Raw genomic sequence first — 17,559 nt, 5'->3', positions numbered from 1 at the left:
TAAGTGTGTATTTTATATTTATTGTTGGTCTCTGACGTTAAAATGGTTAATATATGTAAAATATCACAATAACATAAGATTAAAACTATTTAATGACACCAAGTATCCATTTCTGTTACTGTTAATCTATGGGTCACATTGGAAGTCATTATTTTAATGTAGGACATAATAACTGATATGAGGGGTTTATCAGGACAGCTATGGTTTTCTGAAAATTAGCTTCTTTCTCAGGGTGAACGAGGCAATTGGAGTTGCCTTTGCATCATAATACTCTCCAGTCTGTTTGTCCTTCACCTTTCCCTCTTTCTTACTGACCTCGTCGTTTACTCTGGTCAGGACTGTAAGGATGTCATCACCCCTAGGAGAACATGAATGTGACACACAACATGAATTATGAGTCTGACACTAAAACCCTGTGGTCTGAAAACACAGAGAACACAAACTCACCCCTCACTTCCTACTCTTAAATGTTTACAGAGTGACTGAATGAACCATGAGCCTTCGTTATCACATCGATATGCTCTATAGCCATCTACTGTTGACCTGGCGAACAGGAAGTCAGAGTCTTCAGGGATGGTATAAAACTTTTTGCTTGTGTTAGGAGTGGGTCCACTGTCATCTGAGACCTCACATTTTTCCTGTTTTTTTGATCCTCTGCATGCCTGGATAAAGAAAATCTTGGGCTTGTTAAGTAGAGAGGGACAGTTTTTCCCATTAAATGGAGAGAAGATGTCCTCTGTAGGACACAGATTCCCCTCACATCCTAAAACACCTTCACTGTTTCCATGACTAAGCACACAGCAGACCCAACAGTCTCCATCATGTTGTTGCTTGCTGTATTTTAGCATGAGTTTCTTCATCTTCTCTGCACTCAGGTCTTTATGCACCTCTACTTCAAAACCCAAGAACCGAAACACGTCCTCTAGAGCATCTGAAACAGATTTTTTTTTTTGAGTTATTGTGAGAAAGCAGGATGTTTATAGATCTATTACAGTGTTTCTGTAATATATGTAATACATGTAATATAAGATTTTGTATATCATTTATGCAAATACATTATGCCAAGACTTATGCAAATACTTGATGCAAATTAATATGTAAATGAGTATAATAAATTAGTAATTCCAGTTTTGATTAATTTTATTCATACAACATTTAGGAATCATTTCATCAATATAAAATTTCTTTTAAAAGTGAATATAGAAATTCAGACCAGCATCCTTTCTGGAACCTGGTCGGTTGAGTTTAGCATCTGTGAAGTTTTCATTGCTGATGATCACACACACACCACGTGGTTCACTACTCATTGCGTATTCCTCCTATAGGAAAAAACTCAAATCATACACTAATACAAATAGTCTGTAACACTGCAAACATGCTGAAGACCTGCTCTGGTCCTGGAGACCTGGAGTCCAGCACAGTCTGGTGGTTTCACTGCTCTAAAACACTGTGGACACCTGCTACTTCACTGATGAACCAACTCAGGTATTATAACGTTGAATTTGGGCCAGTTTATGAGGTAATTAAAAACATTTATTGAGAGAAAGTTAAGAAGTAAGTCTAAGAGGCCTGTGCACATCTTGCAGGTGTCTGATGGTGTGAGCTGAGGACGTCAGATTTGAATGATTTATTAAAAATAAATCAGTCAAAATCATCCAATGGGATATAATGATGTCATACTGATGTCATATTTGTATATATTGAATAATGTATAATTTGGATATTCCCAAGACTGCATGTCAAATAAGGTGGAACAATTACATAATCATGCCTGAACGCATAAAAATATGAGTTATTTGTATGTGTGTTGGGTATTCTCTGGGGGGTATTCTCTGGGGGGTATTCTCTGGGGGGTATTCTCTGGGGGTATTCTCTGGGGGGTATTCTCTGGGGGGTATTCTCTGGAGGGTATTCTCTGGAGGGTATTCTCTGGAGGGTATTCTCTGGTGGGTATTCTCTGGAGGGTATTCTCTGGAGGGTATTCTCTGGTGGGTATTCTCTGGAGGGTATTCTCTGGGGGGTATTCTCTGGAGGGTATTCTCTGGAGGGTATTCTCTGGTGGGTATTCTCTGGGGGGTATTCTCTGGAGGGTATTCTCTGGAGGGTATTCTCTGGGGGGTATTCTCTGGAGGGTATTCTCTGGAGGGTATTCTCTGGGGGGTATTCTCTGGGGGGTATTCTTTGGGGGATATTCTCTGGGGGGCGTCCCCTGTGGTACCTCCACTGGAGAGTGTCTCAATTGTACACAAATGTTGATTACAATAAAGTGGGACCTGTTATTCTCATCAAGTGATATTAGGGTCTACTTTCTTTATTTTATTAATGACTTTGTTGCTGGTTTGTTTAAGGATAATTCAATTGTACTAACCATGATGTGGGACTTGGGATCCACAAATATGTGAAGTGAACATTATGTATTGCTAAATAATAAGTTAAATTTATTGGTCAATGTTCAATTCTGAAAATGTACATATATTGTAAACGGACAGCAGATAGGTAGTCTACGCACTAACCTTCTCATGCTGAAGAGGTGATGGGGAGAAGTTCTCCTGTCTGGAGGAGCTGGAAACATTCTCCTCCACTCGCTGGACCAGGAGAATAAAGAGACCAATGACTCATTGTGTAAGACAGTGAACCTTCTTCACTGCTGTAAACTCAACTGCTTTATGTGACATCAGGTTGAACAGAAAGACGCTGAGAGTCTTATTTCAGAGTTGGGTGTTCTTCTCTGTTATGTAATTACATGAGTGAAACATCTTTAGTATTCTTCCTCACCTTGTTCATCGGTTCATCTATGAAAAAGTGATGATAAAATGCAAGTCAGAAAACACATAAATTATATTTACATTATACTATATCAAAAATATTCCTGGATAAGTTACTGCAGTATACTTCAGCAAGATATGCAGAGATATAAAAATTGTAATGAAGATCACAAACTTTCCAGAGAAACAGGGTGTTACTGTCAGGGGTCATTTTTAAATACAACATCCAAGAACATTTAGATCTTCATGGAATGAATGTTATGAATTTACCATCAACTTTTTTCAAATAATTTGGTTCGTCTGTCCTCCTATAATTTCAGAATCACTTTGCTTGCACAGCTAATATGTGTATGACACATCTGATATCTTGAAATTTCCAGGTCATTTCAGTCCATTGTGGCAGAGGGTTATTGTACCATTTCTAATCTGTCAGTTCAGTTTTAGACAGCAGCAAATTTCTGTGTCTCTGCTCCTGTCTGGGTGACGTTTCCATGGTTTCTGCAGCTGTAGTTTGAAAGCATGCTGTACACAATCGGGTGCCATTTCTCACCAGTGGATGTGTTGGATCAGTGTGTGTGTGTGTGTGTGTGTGTGTGTGTGTGATGGATCAGTGTGTGTGTTGGATCAGTGTGTGTGTGTGTGTGATGGATCAGTGTGTGTGTTGGATCAGTGTGTGTGTGTGTGTGTGTGTGTGTGTGTGATGGATCAGTGTGTGTGTTGGATCAGTGTGTGTGTGTGTGTGTGTGTGTGTGATGGATCAGTGTGTGTGTTGGATCAGTGTGTGTGTGTGTGTGTGTGTGTGTGTGATGGATCAGTGTGTGTGTTGGATCAGTGTGTGTGTGTGTGTGTGTGTGATGGATCAGTGTGTGCGTGTGTGTGTGTGTGTTGGATCAGTGTGTGTGTTGGATCAGTGTGTGTGTGTGTGTGTGTGTGTGTGTGTGTGTGTGATGGATCAGTGTGTGTGTTGGATCAGTGTGTGTGTGTGTGTGTGTGTGTGTGTGTGTGTGTGTGTGATGGATCAGTGTGTGTGTTGGATCAGTGTGTGTGTGTGTGTGTGTGTGTGTGTGATGGATCAGTGTGTGTGTTGGATCAGTGTGTGTGTGTGTGTGTGTGTGTGTGTGTGATGGATCAGTGTGTGTGTGTGTGTGTGATGGATCAGTGTGTGTGTTGGATCAGTGTGTGTGTGTGTGTGATGGATCAGTGTGTGTGTTGGATCAGTGTGTGTGTGTGTGATGGATCAGTGGATCAGTGTGTGTGTGTGTGTGTGATGGATCAGTGTGTGTGTTGGATCAGTGTGTGTGTGTGTGTGTGTGTGATGGATCAGTGTGTGTGTGTGTGTGTGTGTGTGTGTGTGTGATGGATCAGTGTGTGTGTGTGTGTGTGTGTGTGTGTGATGGATCAGTGTGTGCGTGTGTTGGATCAGTGTGTGTGTGTGTGTGTGTGTGTGTGTGTGTGTGTGTGTGTGTGTGTGTGTGTGTTGGATCAGTGTGTATGTGTGTTGGATCAGTGTGTATGTGTGTGTGCTGGATCAGTGTGTATGTGTGTGTGCTGGATCAGTGTGCGTGTGTGTGTTGGATCACTGTGTGTGTGTGTGTTGGATCAGTGTGTGTGTGTGTGTGTGTGTGTGTGTGTGTGTGTGTGTGTGTGTGTGTGTGTGTGTGTGTGTTGGATCAGTGTGTGTGTGTGTGTGTGTTAGATCAGTGTGTGTGTGTGTTGGATCACTGTGTGTGTGTGTGTTGGATCACTGTGTGTGTGTTGGATCAGTGTGTATGTGTGTTGGATTAGTGTGTATGTGTGTTGGATCAGTGTGTATGTGTGTTGGATCAGTGTATGTGTGTGTGTGCTGTGTGTGTGTGTGTGTGTTGGATCAGTGTGTGTGTGTGTGTGTGTGTGTGTGTGTGTGTGTGTGTGTGTGTGTGTGTGTGTGTGTGTGTGTTGGATCAGTGTGCATGTGTTGGTTTAGTGTGTGTAAAATGTCCTTGGCTATGAAAAATACTCCATATAAGAGTAAATAATAATAATACCCAAACACAGAGCCCTGCAGCTGACTTTCCTTCTTAATAACATTAATAACATTAAGGTGTGAATTTAACTTAATAAAAATAAGGTGTGAACATAGAATTTACAGTATTATTTTTTTACAGTATGTATATTGTATATTCTTTACATTTATAGTATTGTTTGCCCTTGGTGTCGTACCTTCAGGTGGTGGACCCACAGCGGGCATCCTGGAGTCCGGGGCGTGCTGAGTTTGGCGTTTGTGTAGTCCTACTTTATCGTAAACAATGTTGTCGCGTTTTTGTAGTTTATCTATCAGGATGCGGCTGGCGTTATGCCCTTTCTTTGTAACGCTATCAATCATACAACGTGCTTGATCAGCTCGTTGTAGATTCTGCTGTAGGATTGATTCCACTTCTTCTTCACCCAACACCTTCTCGTCTTTCAGATCATCCAACAGTTGTTTGATCACAGGCTCTGTCAAACTCTCCTTTAATTGAATTCGTACACGTTTAAGGTCTTCATCTAGGGAAAGTAGCATGGTGGAAAAATTACACCATCACTATCAATACAAAAGCATGTTTTTCACATTTTTGTAATCTATGTCTTTAAAAGTAGTCGCCTACTTTTAGCAGCAAAAATGAATTATGATACAAGGTCATGTTTCTTACCGGCCATCCTGAATATCTACAATCACTGCTGAGAATCGGTTTGGTAAATGAAAAAGGTTATTAGATGATCTTAGATGATTTAATATATGTCGAAAGTCAAACAACTTTAAAACAATGAGACGTTTACAAGGAAGTAACTGCTAGACACGAGGCTGAAGTTACTTATTCAGTTTCATGTTCGTTTGGTTACTTATTCACAGCTCCTTATTCGGCGGCTGAAGTTGGTTCCTTGTTCAAAAAGGGTGTGTTCACGATGCGTGTTTGCTGCGCACTTTGTTTAAAAGAGATAGATTAAACAAACGATCGTAGGAGCAAACATTTAAGAGGTTATTGTTTCCCATAGAGATTTTGTGAATGTAGCGCACAGGTGAAATGGTTCAGAGGGGCAATTTCAGAGGCTAGCTGCATGCCTATAAGGCGTCGGGTCAGACAAGCAACACATCATACATGACACTTTACTATCTGTAAGAGAAACCTGATTTTGGCCTGGCCCAACATAATTTATGCCTCAAATCTAACTGGAAACACGGCATAAAATTACGTTGGGCCAGGCCAAAATCATGTTTCTCATACATATAAGAACTACTTATGTATGATGCATTTGAGTTTTGCTTGGCCCAAGACCTTGCTCCCCTTTAAAAGCAGGAAGTTGGAGGTGCTGGTGGAGTGTGTGTGTTTGTGTGTGTGTGTGTGCGGACTTAGCAATTTGGGGGGGCTCAAGGCGAATTTAGCTAGGGGGCCCATCAACATTAATATGCAAGAAATAAGTTAGCTAGTCAGGGGGCCCCTACAGTGGGCTGCAGTGGGAGGGGCCCAAGGCAGTTGCCCAGCAATGCCTCTATGCAAAGACCGCCTCTGTGTGTGTGTGTGTGTGTGTGTGTGTGTGTGTGTGTGTGTGTGTGTGTGTGTTGAGGCTGTTTGACTGGTCTGGTTAACTTATTAGTGACTTGCCTGATCTCTGTGGTTGGGTTTCGCTGAGATTTGGTATATGAGTGGGTGTTGTTTCAACGTGTGATTTGGTGCATGGTTGTGTGTGTGTGTGTGTGTGTGTGTGTGTGTGTGTGTGTGTGTGTGTGTGTTTACTTCAGTTGGTTTTTGTTTGTCTCAGAAGGGGTGGCAAACCAGTACTGGGACACTGTGCGCCACCAATTATTCTAGCCAGTGGCTTAGTGCAGGCAGTAGTTTAGATTCGGCAATGTGTGTTTGATGTACATTTTTAGATATTGTTTTTTAAAGCTAATAAAGGTGTGACGATGGGGTCGTGGCGAAGGATGAGACACTGAATCCTCCTTTAGACTGACGTCACTTTTATTTTAAATAGTAATTGCGCAATAGCGCACACGGAACACGTATACACACACTGAGACGTGTAGACTTTAGACAACGACGAGCACAGGACACTGCGCGAGCGCACATTAAATAGACAGACCACATTAGCCCCATGTGCTTACGAGACGATTCACAGGTGAGACACATTATTCACACAACAAAGCTATCACCACGGAGTTCCGAAAACGCAGACAGAGCACGTGGACAACGTTTACACACGCCCAAAAGGGAGGGGCCGGGGTCCTCAACGTGACAGACGCCCCCTCCAAGGGCACTACCCGTCCCGGGGTGCCAACAGGACCGAGTGCCCCGAACCCACGACGATGGGCGGATCCGACGCGCTCAGTCCTGCGTCTGGGAGGTGACTGCCCTCGGGGAAGCGTCCGCCACGGACCGCCTAGAATACCCTCCCTGGGAACATAGGGGAAAAGACGTTAGACACGTTACACGGGACATTCACAAACACGCACACAGGCACATTGACACATAGAGGAACGAATGGGAAAAATGGGTTAGGAATACAGACGGGAAGACTGACGAACACAGGCACACACACACATGAAACAGGCGCCAGGCTGCGCGCCAGAAGGATAGCGATGAGGGGAGTGAGATCGGGAGCCACTGGTGCTGCAGGCGCTGCGGTGGGCGGTGCTCCTCCTGCCCTTGCTGCAAACCCTCCACCGGGCGCAGCGCGGTTGGCCCACGTGGCAGGTGCAGCGCGGTTGGCCGACGCGGCAGGTGCAGCGCGGTTGGCCGACGCGGCAGGTGCAGCGCGGTTGGTCCCACCCCTCGGTGGGCCATACGGGAAACCCTCCTTGCCCGTGGATCTCCCTCCGGACCTGGCAGTGGGAGTGGCCTCCTCCGCTTCCATCACCTCGTCACTGCCACGGCTCCAGCTCATGGGCTGTCCCGAGCTGCCACCCCGGGAACAGTCCATGTCGCTGGCTGGGGAGAGCTCGGGGGATGAACCCGCCTCTGGACTCCTCCTCCTCTTCGCTGTCCCGGCGGACAGTTCCGAGGGGGAAGGACTCTCCTCCTCCTCCGTGTAGGAGCCCTCGGACGGAGGGTACTCCCCATTCTCCTCCTCCTCCCCACCGTCTTCCTCGGGGCATGCGGAGCAGTCCGACGGGGAGGGGTACTCCTCCTCGTCACACTCTTGCTCCTCGCCCTCTTCCTCGCCCTCCTCGACGGGGGGAGAGGGAACTACGGGCGGAGGGAGGTAGTCCTCTTCCTCTGACTCCTCCTCCTCCTCTTCACCGTAGTCGACGGTGGAGACATCGTCTAGCGACGGAGGGTAGGCTTCCTCCCCCTCCCCACCGTAGTCGACGGTGGAGGCTTCGCCTAGAGACGGAGGATAGTCCTCTTCCTCCTCCTCCTCGCTTGGCGAATCCTCCTCCCCAAACTCGCTCTCTGGAGTGCTCTCCGTCGAGCAAAGCACGAACGCCCCCATCCTCAGAGGCGAGGGTTCGCGGGAAGGAGAGGGGTGTCGCTCTCGCCATATCCGCCGTGCCTGCTCGAGGAAGTTGTCCGCTATCTCAGGGACGGAGGATTCTCGAGCCATGCGCAGCATATAGGCGCATAGCGGGTCCTGCTCCATGAGCTCGGGGTTGGCGGTGGCTTGGCAGCGCTGGCCAGGAGAAGAGGCGCGATGGCGCCGCTTGCTGGCTCGATTGCCCCTCTTCGGTCGGGTGGCATAGCCCGGCATGGTGTCTCACACGGCTCGTCGTTATGTGACGATGGGGTCGTGGCGAAGGATGAGACACTGAATCCTCCTTTAGACTGACGTCACTTTTATTTTAAATAGTAATTGCGCAATAGCGCACACGGAACACGTATACACACACTGAGACGTGTAGACTTTAGACAACGACGAGCACAGGACACTGCGCGAGCGCACATTAAATAGACAGACCACATTAGCCCCATGTGCTTACGAGACGATTCACAGGTGAGACACATTATTCACACAACAAAGCTATCACCACGGAGTTCCGAAAACGCAGACAGAGCACGTGGACAACGTTTACACACGCCCAAAAGGGAGGGGCCGGGGTCCTCAACGTGACAAAAGGTCATTCTATTTAATTAGTGGGGTTTAAGCGTGTGCATTGGGGCCACTGGCTGGGGTGAGGAGTCTAACTGTTCACTACAGGCTTATTCCAGGTTTTGTGGAGGTTTACTTCTGATGAGCTGTAATGTTTTTAACCCTTTTCACACCAAATGGTTGGGTGGTTTTGTAGTGGGCTTTGTAGCTGGGTTGTATGATTGCTCTGCTCCCTGTTTATAGTGTTGCCCCTGTAGGTGAGCAGCTACCCCCCTCCAATCCTCCCATGTGTCTGATGTTATTTGCTTTAATAAACCCTCAAGTACGTCTGATCTGTCTTATCGCTCTTCTGTGATGTTGACAACTTACTGGTGTCCGAACCTTGTTACATAAAAACATGATGGTTTTCATGTTAAAGTCTTGTTCTTTACCTCTGCCTGCAGATAAACCTCCTCCTGATGTCTGGGATCCCTCATGACTGTGACATTTTCTAGCTCCACCCTTCTAGCTCTGTCGCCATAGCTACAATGGAAATATTGCTGGACAAAAAATGAGGAAGGAGACGTAATTTATCTCTTCCTGCTTCTGTTGGGGGGGGTTGTTGGCATGTCCATTATCATCCACACACAAACAGTCGGTTAAGTTGTTTATTTATTTTTTTGTTATTTGAATGTATGTTTTTACCTGTGCACAATGACCACATGAATTTCTCTATTTTTAGCTATAGTAAAATTCATCTGAACCTTGAATTTTTCTCTGGGACAGACATCGAAGTGCAGAGAAGAGAAACTGTTTTTTGGGGGGAGAGTTACAAGCTACAGGATGTAGGGAGGTGCCTCGTCCGATGGCTGGTACATGTTGCAATGCAGACGAAAGCAGACTTATCCAAAAAACAAGGCTGACTTCCAAAAACCCCTCAGAGCAAACACAGACGCATGTAATCCAAACTCGTAGTGAAATAAACAGACCGGGTCGAACCATGAAAATACTCAGAACAGAGAAGCACCATTTACTAGGCTTAACAAATGACTCTTGGGAGTTGTGGTTTCCTGGTCAAGGCTGTGTGACACCTAGCTGTAACGTTTTTGTTAAGGTTTCATTTGCTTTGAAAGTTGTTTGTCTTTCGACACATTAAATTGTCTACGATAATCTAATAAAGTTTTTCATTCACCAAATCGATTCTCAACTTTAACAATAGATTACCAGCATGGGCAGTAGGAATCATGATCTCGTATCATAATTTACTTTTGCTACTAAATGTAGGCTGCTAGAAAATATGTAGTGACTTGGGTTGTATTGATAACAGTAACACTGAAAGACCCAAGATTCACATCAATAGCTCAGAACACTCATGGAATTGTTGCTGGGTTTCTGGACAAATGAACAAGGAGACGTAATTTCTCTCTTACTGCTTCTGATTGGTGGGGGGTAGTTGTGGGGCGTGTCCATTATCATCCCCTCACAAGTGCTGTTGGGGTGGTGTTTGTGCGGGCGTGTCCATTATCCACCCACAAGCACTCTTGCTGCTTCTTTGGAAGTGGCTGTAGGTTGAAGTCTGCCTTACTACTATATCTATGAACAACCGTGTTTGTGTATAAATTAGGTGCGTGTGTGTGTGTGTGTGTGTGTTCAGTAATTGTGTGTGACCTGCATGAGTGATGGTTGTGTGAATGCCTAGTGGAGGTGACGCTTCATGTGTGTGTGTGTGTGTGTGTGTGTGTATATATAAATACCTATGAAATGCCTGTAATATGCCATGTTGGTCTTTGTTCTGTAGAAAGTTTACATTACTTTAGTACTGCAATAACCTAGTCCCTCTCCTCATACACTGCCAGTGTTGAATACGACACCCAATAAACACCTCGCTGTAACTTCATAATGTAGATGATTAATGGACCTGTTCGGGTTTAGGGGCCTGCTGGTCCTGCCTCACTTGATCACAAGTGTCCAGAAGACTCAAGTGAGTGAGTGAAAGTGTTGTGAACTTGGTAGAATCACATGGCTGTGGACGCCACGTTGGCAGCTGGTTCAGCCGGACTCGGATTTGCAGACAAGAGCTCAGATGAGACGACCGGACCACCATACATGTCACTGCCTCTTTGATGTAACTGAATGTCATATGTTTGTGTTTGGTTGGATTTTTATTGAAACTTGTCTGAACTCTGACTGTTATGAGTCTGTGCTTCTTGTGTTGAGATTGTGTTGTGTTGAAACACTCGGGTCTCTAGGTTGATGTTTTGAAAGCAGAAAGAGGAAGAGTTTGATTGAGAACAGAATAGTACCCGTCACGCTGCACCGGTCCCAGTCCAGGAGAGGCTCGCAGTTGTTTGGTGTTTCATAACTTTATGGAGACTAAAGACCTTCAAACATGGAGACTAAAGACCTTCAAACATGGAGAATAAAGACCTTCAAACATGGAGAATAAAGACCTTCAAACATGGAGAATAAAGACCTTCAAACATGGAGACTAAAGACCTTCAAACATGGAGAATAAAGACCTTCAAACATGGAGAATAAAGACCTTCAAACATGGAGAATAAAGACCTTCAAACACACCTCTGATCTCTTGTCCTCTCCTTGCCGCATAACCATCAGAAGTGAAGTTTCCTATACAAAGAACAACATTTCCTGTACAAAGATGATTATCAATAATTCAATAATCATAAAGAAATAATTTAAATGCCTAATGAAATGTGCATTCTCTGCATTCTCTCTCTCTCTCTCTCTCTCTCTCTCTCTCTCTCTCTCTCTCTCTCTCTCTAAGCTACAGGATGTAGGGAGGGGCATAACAGTAACGGTCTTGTTAATGTCTCGTTTTCTTTTAAAAGTTGTTTGCCTTTCGACATATACCATCTAAGATAATCTAATAACGTTTTTCATTCTCCAAAGCGATTCTCAGCTTTGACAATAGATAAGGATGGCTGGTAAGAAACATGACCTCGTATCATAATTTACTTTCACTACTAAATGTAGGCTGCTACTTTAAAACACGAAAATAATTTTTTATACTGCTTATATAAGGTCATATACAAATGACATTATAGATTACAAAAATGTGAAAATGTTTTTTTGTAATCTAGGCCATATATAATATAATTTTTCCACCACGCTACTTTCCCTAGATGAAGAGCTTAAACGTGTACGAACTCAGTTAAAGGAGAGTTTGACAGAGCCTATGATCAAACAACTGCTGGATGATCTGAATGACGAGAAGGTGTTTGGTGAAGAAGAAGTGGAATCAATCCTACAGAAGAATCCAGAACGAGCTGATCGAGCACGTTGTATGATTGATAGTGTTACAAAGAAAGGCCCTACAGCCAGCCGCATCCTGATAGATAAACTACAAAAACGCGACAAAAATGTTTACGATAAAGTGGGACTACATAAACTCACTGTGGGTCCACCGCCTACTGAAGGTAAGATACAAATGGACAAACAACAGAGCCTTGCGGCTGACAGTCCTTCTTAATAACATTAAGGCGTAGCCACCACTTACTCAGATATTAAGGAATGGGAATTTACAGTATTAATTATACTGTTTATTTACTCTATTTATTTATTTACTGTTTATTTACTATATATATATATATATATATATATATATATATATATATTAAGAAGGAATGTCAGCTGCAAGGCTCTGTGTTTGCTGCTTGGGTATTATTATTAGTTACGCTTATGTAGAGTATTTATCATAGTCATAGACTGATGCAACACACACACACACACACTGATTCAGCACACACACACACACACACACGCTGATTCAGCACAAACACACACTGATTCAGCACAAACACACACACACACTGATCCAACACACACACACACACACACACTGATCCAACACACACACAAACAGTGATCCAACACACACACACACACACACTTTGATCCAACACACACACAAACAGTGATCCAACACACACACACACTCACACACACACACACACACACACACACACACACACACACACACACACACACTCTGATCCAACACAGCCACTGGTGAGAAATGGCATCCGATTGTGCACAGTATGATTTCAAACTACAGCTGCAGAAACCATGGAAACGTCACCCAGACAGGAGCAGAGACACACAAATTTGCTGCTGTCTAAAACTGAACTGACAGACCACAAACATGCTTATCAGAAATGGAACAATACCTCTCTCTCACAATGGGCAGAAATGACCTGGAAATTTCAAGATATCAGATGTATCATATACATGTTAGCTGTGCAAGCAAAGTGCTTCTGAAATTATAGAAGGAGGAGAGAGAGGAGCCAAATTATTTGGAAAAAAATCAGTTAAATTCATAACATTCATTCTATGAAGATCTTAATGTTCTTGGATGTTGTATATAAAAATGACCTCTGACAGAAACGCCCTGTTTCTCTGAAAAGTTTGTGATCTTCGTTACAATCTTGCTGAAGTATACTGCAGTAACTCATCCGGGAATATTTTTGATATACTGTAGCATAATGTAAATATAATGTATGTATTTTCTGACTTTAATTTTCTTATCACTGTTTTCGTAGATAAACCGATGAACAAGGTGAGGAAGAATACTAAAGATGTTTCATTCATGCATTTACATAACAGAGAAGAACACCCCACTCTGAAATAAGACTCTCAACGTCTTTCTGTTCAAACTGATGTCACATAAAGCAGTTGAGTTTACAGCAGAGATGAAGGTTCACTGTCTTTCACAACGAGTCTTTGGTATCTTTATTCTCCTTGTCGGTGGTCCAGCGAGTGAAGGAGGTTTCCAGCTCCTCCAGACAGGAGAACTTCTCTCCATCACCTCGTCAACATGAGAAGGTTAGTGCGTAGACTCCCTATCTGCTGTTCATTTACAATATTGGATATTGTGGTTGTCTTTCTTACACGCTGGGACAGACTCACTGTAACAATGCCGTTATATCCCATTGGAAAATTTTGACTGTTGTTTTTTATATTAATCAAAGCAGATATCCTCAGCTCACACCACCAGACACCTACAAGATAAAGTAAAACTCAGCAACATTCTGACCTTGTTAGACACAATAAATTATACACAGAAACCCACAACAACTAAGAAGGAGGCTATCAACTCATTAACATGATCTTAGCCAATGCTGATTAGTTACCTCCCAATGTCTGCTAAGGAGAATGTTCTTGAACATCTGTATCCCAGGCCTGCACTGGGGTCATGGGTTCAAGTGCCTATCTGAGTGGAGTGTCCATATTCTCCTTGTGTCTGCATGGGTTTCCTCCCACAGTCCAAAAACATGGAGGTTAGGTAAATTTGGCTTTCCCCTGAAAAATTCTCTCAGATTGTGTGAATGTGTGTTTCCAATTTAAAAAAACAGTCGAGTGTCTGCAGGTGGATGGTGGTCTGTCCTGGGTCTGTCCTCTCTCCCTTTCCTACACCTGATTCAGTCCCCCAGGGGGTTGTGGCCACTGGTAGAGAGTACGCTGTGTGCAATTCTTGCCCGTGTGTGTGATTGTAAAATAAAATTGTAAAGCAACCTTGGGTATCTTGAAAAGGCACTATATATAAATTGATCATTCATTCATCTAAAGAATGTACAGAATGCCCTACCTCCCACACCTTTCTTTCCCACACCTTTCAGACATACACTGGCCTCTTAGAATTGTTTAACTGTCCCCCAATAAATGTTTTTAATACATAAACTGGCCCAACTTCAGCTTTATATTAGCTGAGTTGGTCAGCTAATATAAAGTTAGTGAAGTAGCAGGTGTACACAGTGTTTTAGAGCAGTGAAACCACCAGACTGTGCTGGACTCCAGGTCTCCAGGACCAGAGCAGGTCTTCAGCATGTTTGCAGTGTTATGGACTATTTGTGTCAGTGTATGATTTGAGTTTTTTTTCCTATAGGAGGAATACGCAATGAGTAGTGAACCACGTGGTGTGTGTGTGATCATCAACAATGAAAACTTTACAAATCCTGAAAACAACCGACAAGGTTCCAGAAAGGATGCTGGTCTGAATTTCTATATTATTTTTTAAAACACAATTTTTTAAAACTTTATATATATATATATATATCACAGAACTGCAGGTGATGTCCAACACAAGCAATAGTGTTATTGACCAGAAACACTGTAATTAATCTATAAACTTCTATAATCCTGCTTTCTCACAATAACCTAATCCTGTATTTTTTCTCTGTTTCAGTTGCCCTAGAGGAAGTGTTTAGGTTCTTGGGTTTTAAAGTAAACATGCATAAAGACCTGAGTGCAGAGAAGATGAAGGAACACATGCTAGAGTACAGCAAGCAACAACATGATGGAGACTGTTGGGTCTGCTGTGTGCTTAGTCATGGAAACAGTGAATGTGTTTTAGGATGTGATGGGAATCTGTGTCCTACAGAGGACATCTTCTCTCCATTTAATGGGAAAAACTGTCCCTCTCTACTTGGCAAGCCCAAGGTTTTCTTTATCCAGGCATGCAGAGGATCAAAAACACAGGAAAAACTTCTGGTCTCAGACGACGCTGTCACTTCTGACACAGGAAAAGAGTTTTATACCATCCCTAAAGACTCTGACTTCCTGTTCGCCATGTCCACAGTAGACGGCTATAAAGCATATCGATCTTCTGAAGAAGGCTCATGGTTCATTCAGTCACTCTGTAGACATTTAAGAGAAGGAAGTGAGGGGTGAGTTTGTGTTCTCTGTGTTTTCAGACCACAGGGTTTTAGTGTCAGACTCATAATTCATGTTGTATGTCACATTCATGTTCTCCTAGGGGTGATGACATCCTTACAGTCCTGACTAGAGTAAACGACGAGGTCAGTAAGAAAGAGGGAAAGGTGAAGGACAAACAGACTGGAGAGTATTATGATGCAAAGGAAACTCCAATTTCCTCGTTCACCCTGAGAAAGAAGCTCATTTTCAGAAAACCATAGCAGAAAGAAGCGTTTTGGTTCTTCTCAAGGTTTGCTTCTCATGTTCCTACGGAGTTTTTCTTTGCCACTGTCTTCCTTGGCTTGCTCACTGGGGGCTTGGACTCAGACACTTGTAAAGCTGTTTTGTGACAACAACTGCTTTTGTGTAAAAAGCACTATATAAATACATTTTGATTAATCGATTGATGTTTTAAGATTGTTTAATCTCATATTACTGTGATATTTTACATTTTAACATACATTTATATACATATATTAACATATATAACATATTAATATATATTTTAACCCCAGAAATCAACAATAAATATAAAATACACAACTTGTTATCTTCTTCTGTGCTGAACCATGGTCCTGAAGGAACAGTATCTTGTTCTGTGTAACCACATCTTCAGTTTTGACTCATATCTGAGCAGAATTTTCCATGTTCTGGCACATGGGTGCATAGTTACATAAATATTATTGTGTGATGACAGTAAATGACAGAAACAACATGCACACTATTTTAATCATGACAGAGGTGTTCTTTAAAATTATATTAAATATTAAAATTATAAGCAAATTTTAATTCAATATAAATCAATCATTAATGAAATATTTTTAAATGTCCAGAGCATATGAAATATTCACAATCTTGTGACATACTTTAAAAAATCAGCACGGTTATACCGCCGGGGGCAGTGCCTCTGCTCTGGCAAGTGGGTGTGGTGGTTCCCCTTTTTAAGAAAGGGGACCGGAGGTTGTGCTCCAACTATCAGGGGATCACACTCCTCATCCTCCCCTGTAAGGTCTATACAGGGATACTGGAGAAGAGAGTCCGGTCGTTAGTCGACTCTCAGTTACAAGATGAACAATGCGGCTTCCATCCTTGTTGTGGAACTCTGGACCAGCTTTTTATACCCTTGTGAGGGTTCTAGAGGATCCTAGAGGCCCCCAGAAGGGTGCATGGAAGTTGGCTCGACCAGTCCACATGTGTCTTGTGAATTTCGAAAAGGCATTTGACTGTGTCCCTCAGGAATTCCTCTGGAGGGCACTCTGGGAATATAGGGTACTGGTCCCACTGCTACGGGCTATCCAGGCCCTGTAAAAATGGAGCAGGAGCTTGGTTCGGATGGCCGGCTGCTCTTTGTCACCGATTTTGTTCATAACTTGTATAGACAGAATTCCTCAAGTCCCCAGCCTTCAGAGTCTCACATTTCAGTTAGTAGTGATGTCAAACTCGAAATGCAGAATTGAACTGAATCGATTCATTTGAATCACGGTGTTCCGAAACACTGTTTTGAAGTCCGTATGAAAAGGGGAACATCGTTACATCACGCAGTTTCGATTATTTTCTAATCTTTTTGCGTGTTTTAATCAGCACTTAAGTGCAAGCAGCTGGTCTGAGATCAGAAAGTTTACTGATTAATTCAGTTGTGTATTGTTTAATAAATAAAGGATTACACAAGCATTTCCCTGCCTTGCAATGTAAAATGAATAATGTCAGCTATATCAATCCACTGACTAACAGTGTATCATAATGAAAAATACATCTTAATGACATCATTAAAACGACCCTGTTCTCTGCAAAATGATTTTTTTTTTCATGACTAAACATTTTTTTAGGGACACAATATGCTGTGGGGGAATGTCATTTCATGCAATTTTTCATAAAAACAAAACAAACATTACTTCTGTTTCTGTTAAGAAAAAGTTATGGGTTTAGGCCAGGGATGGGCAACTGGCGCACTGAGTGAGGACGAGGGCCGTGTGCGGCAAAATAGATCAATAATAATTTAATAATTAAAAGAAGAAAAAAAACGATGGAGCAGGACTTTTTTGTTCTTGTCACGTAGGGCTAC

General features: G+C 42.9%; 2 protein-coding genes across 2 annotated transcripts; one reads left to right on the top strand and one right to left on the bottom strand.

Moving 5' to 3' along the window:
• Positions 1-5,674, bottom strand: LOC143483180 (caspase-7-like). Its single transcript, XM_076981979.1, has 7 exons — positions 5,435-5,674; positions 4,965-5,288; positions 2,776-2,792; positions 2,514-2,585; positions 1,214-1,319; positions 448-931; positions 1-358 (listed from the first exon to the last, which is right to left on the bottom strand). Exons 1-7 carry the CDS (start codon positions 5,439-5,441, stop codon positions 199-201), a joined length of 1,170 nt encoding a protein of 389 aa, XP_076838094.1. The 5' UTR covers positions 5,442-5,674; the 3' UTR covers positions 1-198.
• A 5,096-nt stretch (positions 5,675-10,770) lies between these two features.
• Positions 10,771-16,040, top strand: LOC143482945 (caspase-7-like). Its single transcript, XM_076981556.1, has 7 exons — positions 10,771-11,731; positions 11,930-12,223; positions 13,346-13,362; positions 13,560-13,628; positions 14,689-14,794; positions 14,989-15,469; positions 15,559-16,040. The coding sequence occupies exons 1-7, from the start codon at positions 11,725-11,727 to the stop codon at positions 15,716-15,718; spliced, it is 1,134 nt and encodes a 377-aa protein (XP_076837671.1). The 5' UTR covers positions 10,771-11,724; the 3' UTR covers positions 15,719-16,040.
• The last annotated feature ends 1,519 nt before the right edge of the window (positions 16,041-17,559 follow it).

This window comes from Brachyhypopomus gauderio, chromosome 19 (genome assembly GCF_052324685.1).
Source record: "Brachyhypopomus gauderio isolate BG-103 chromosome 19, BGAUD_0.2, whole genome shotgun sequence".
Lineage (NCBI taxonomy): Eukaryota > Metazoa > Chordata > Actinopteri > Gymnotiformes > Hypopomidae > Brachyhypopomus > Brachyhypopomus gauderio.
Note: the sequence above shows the minus strand (reverse complement) of the source record. Positions and strands in the feature narration are given on the sequence as shown.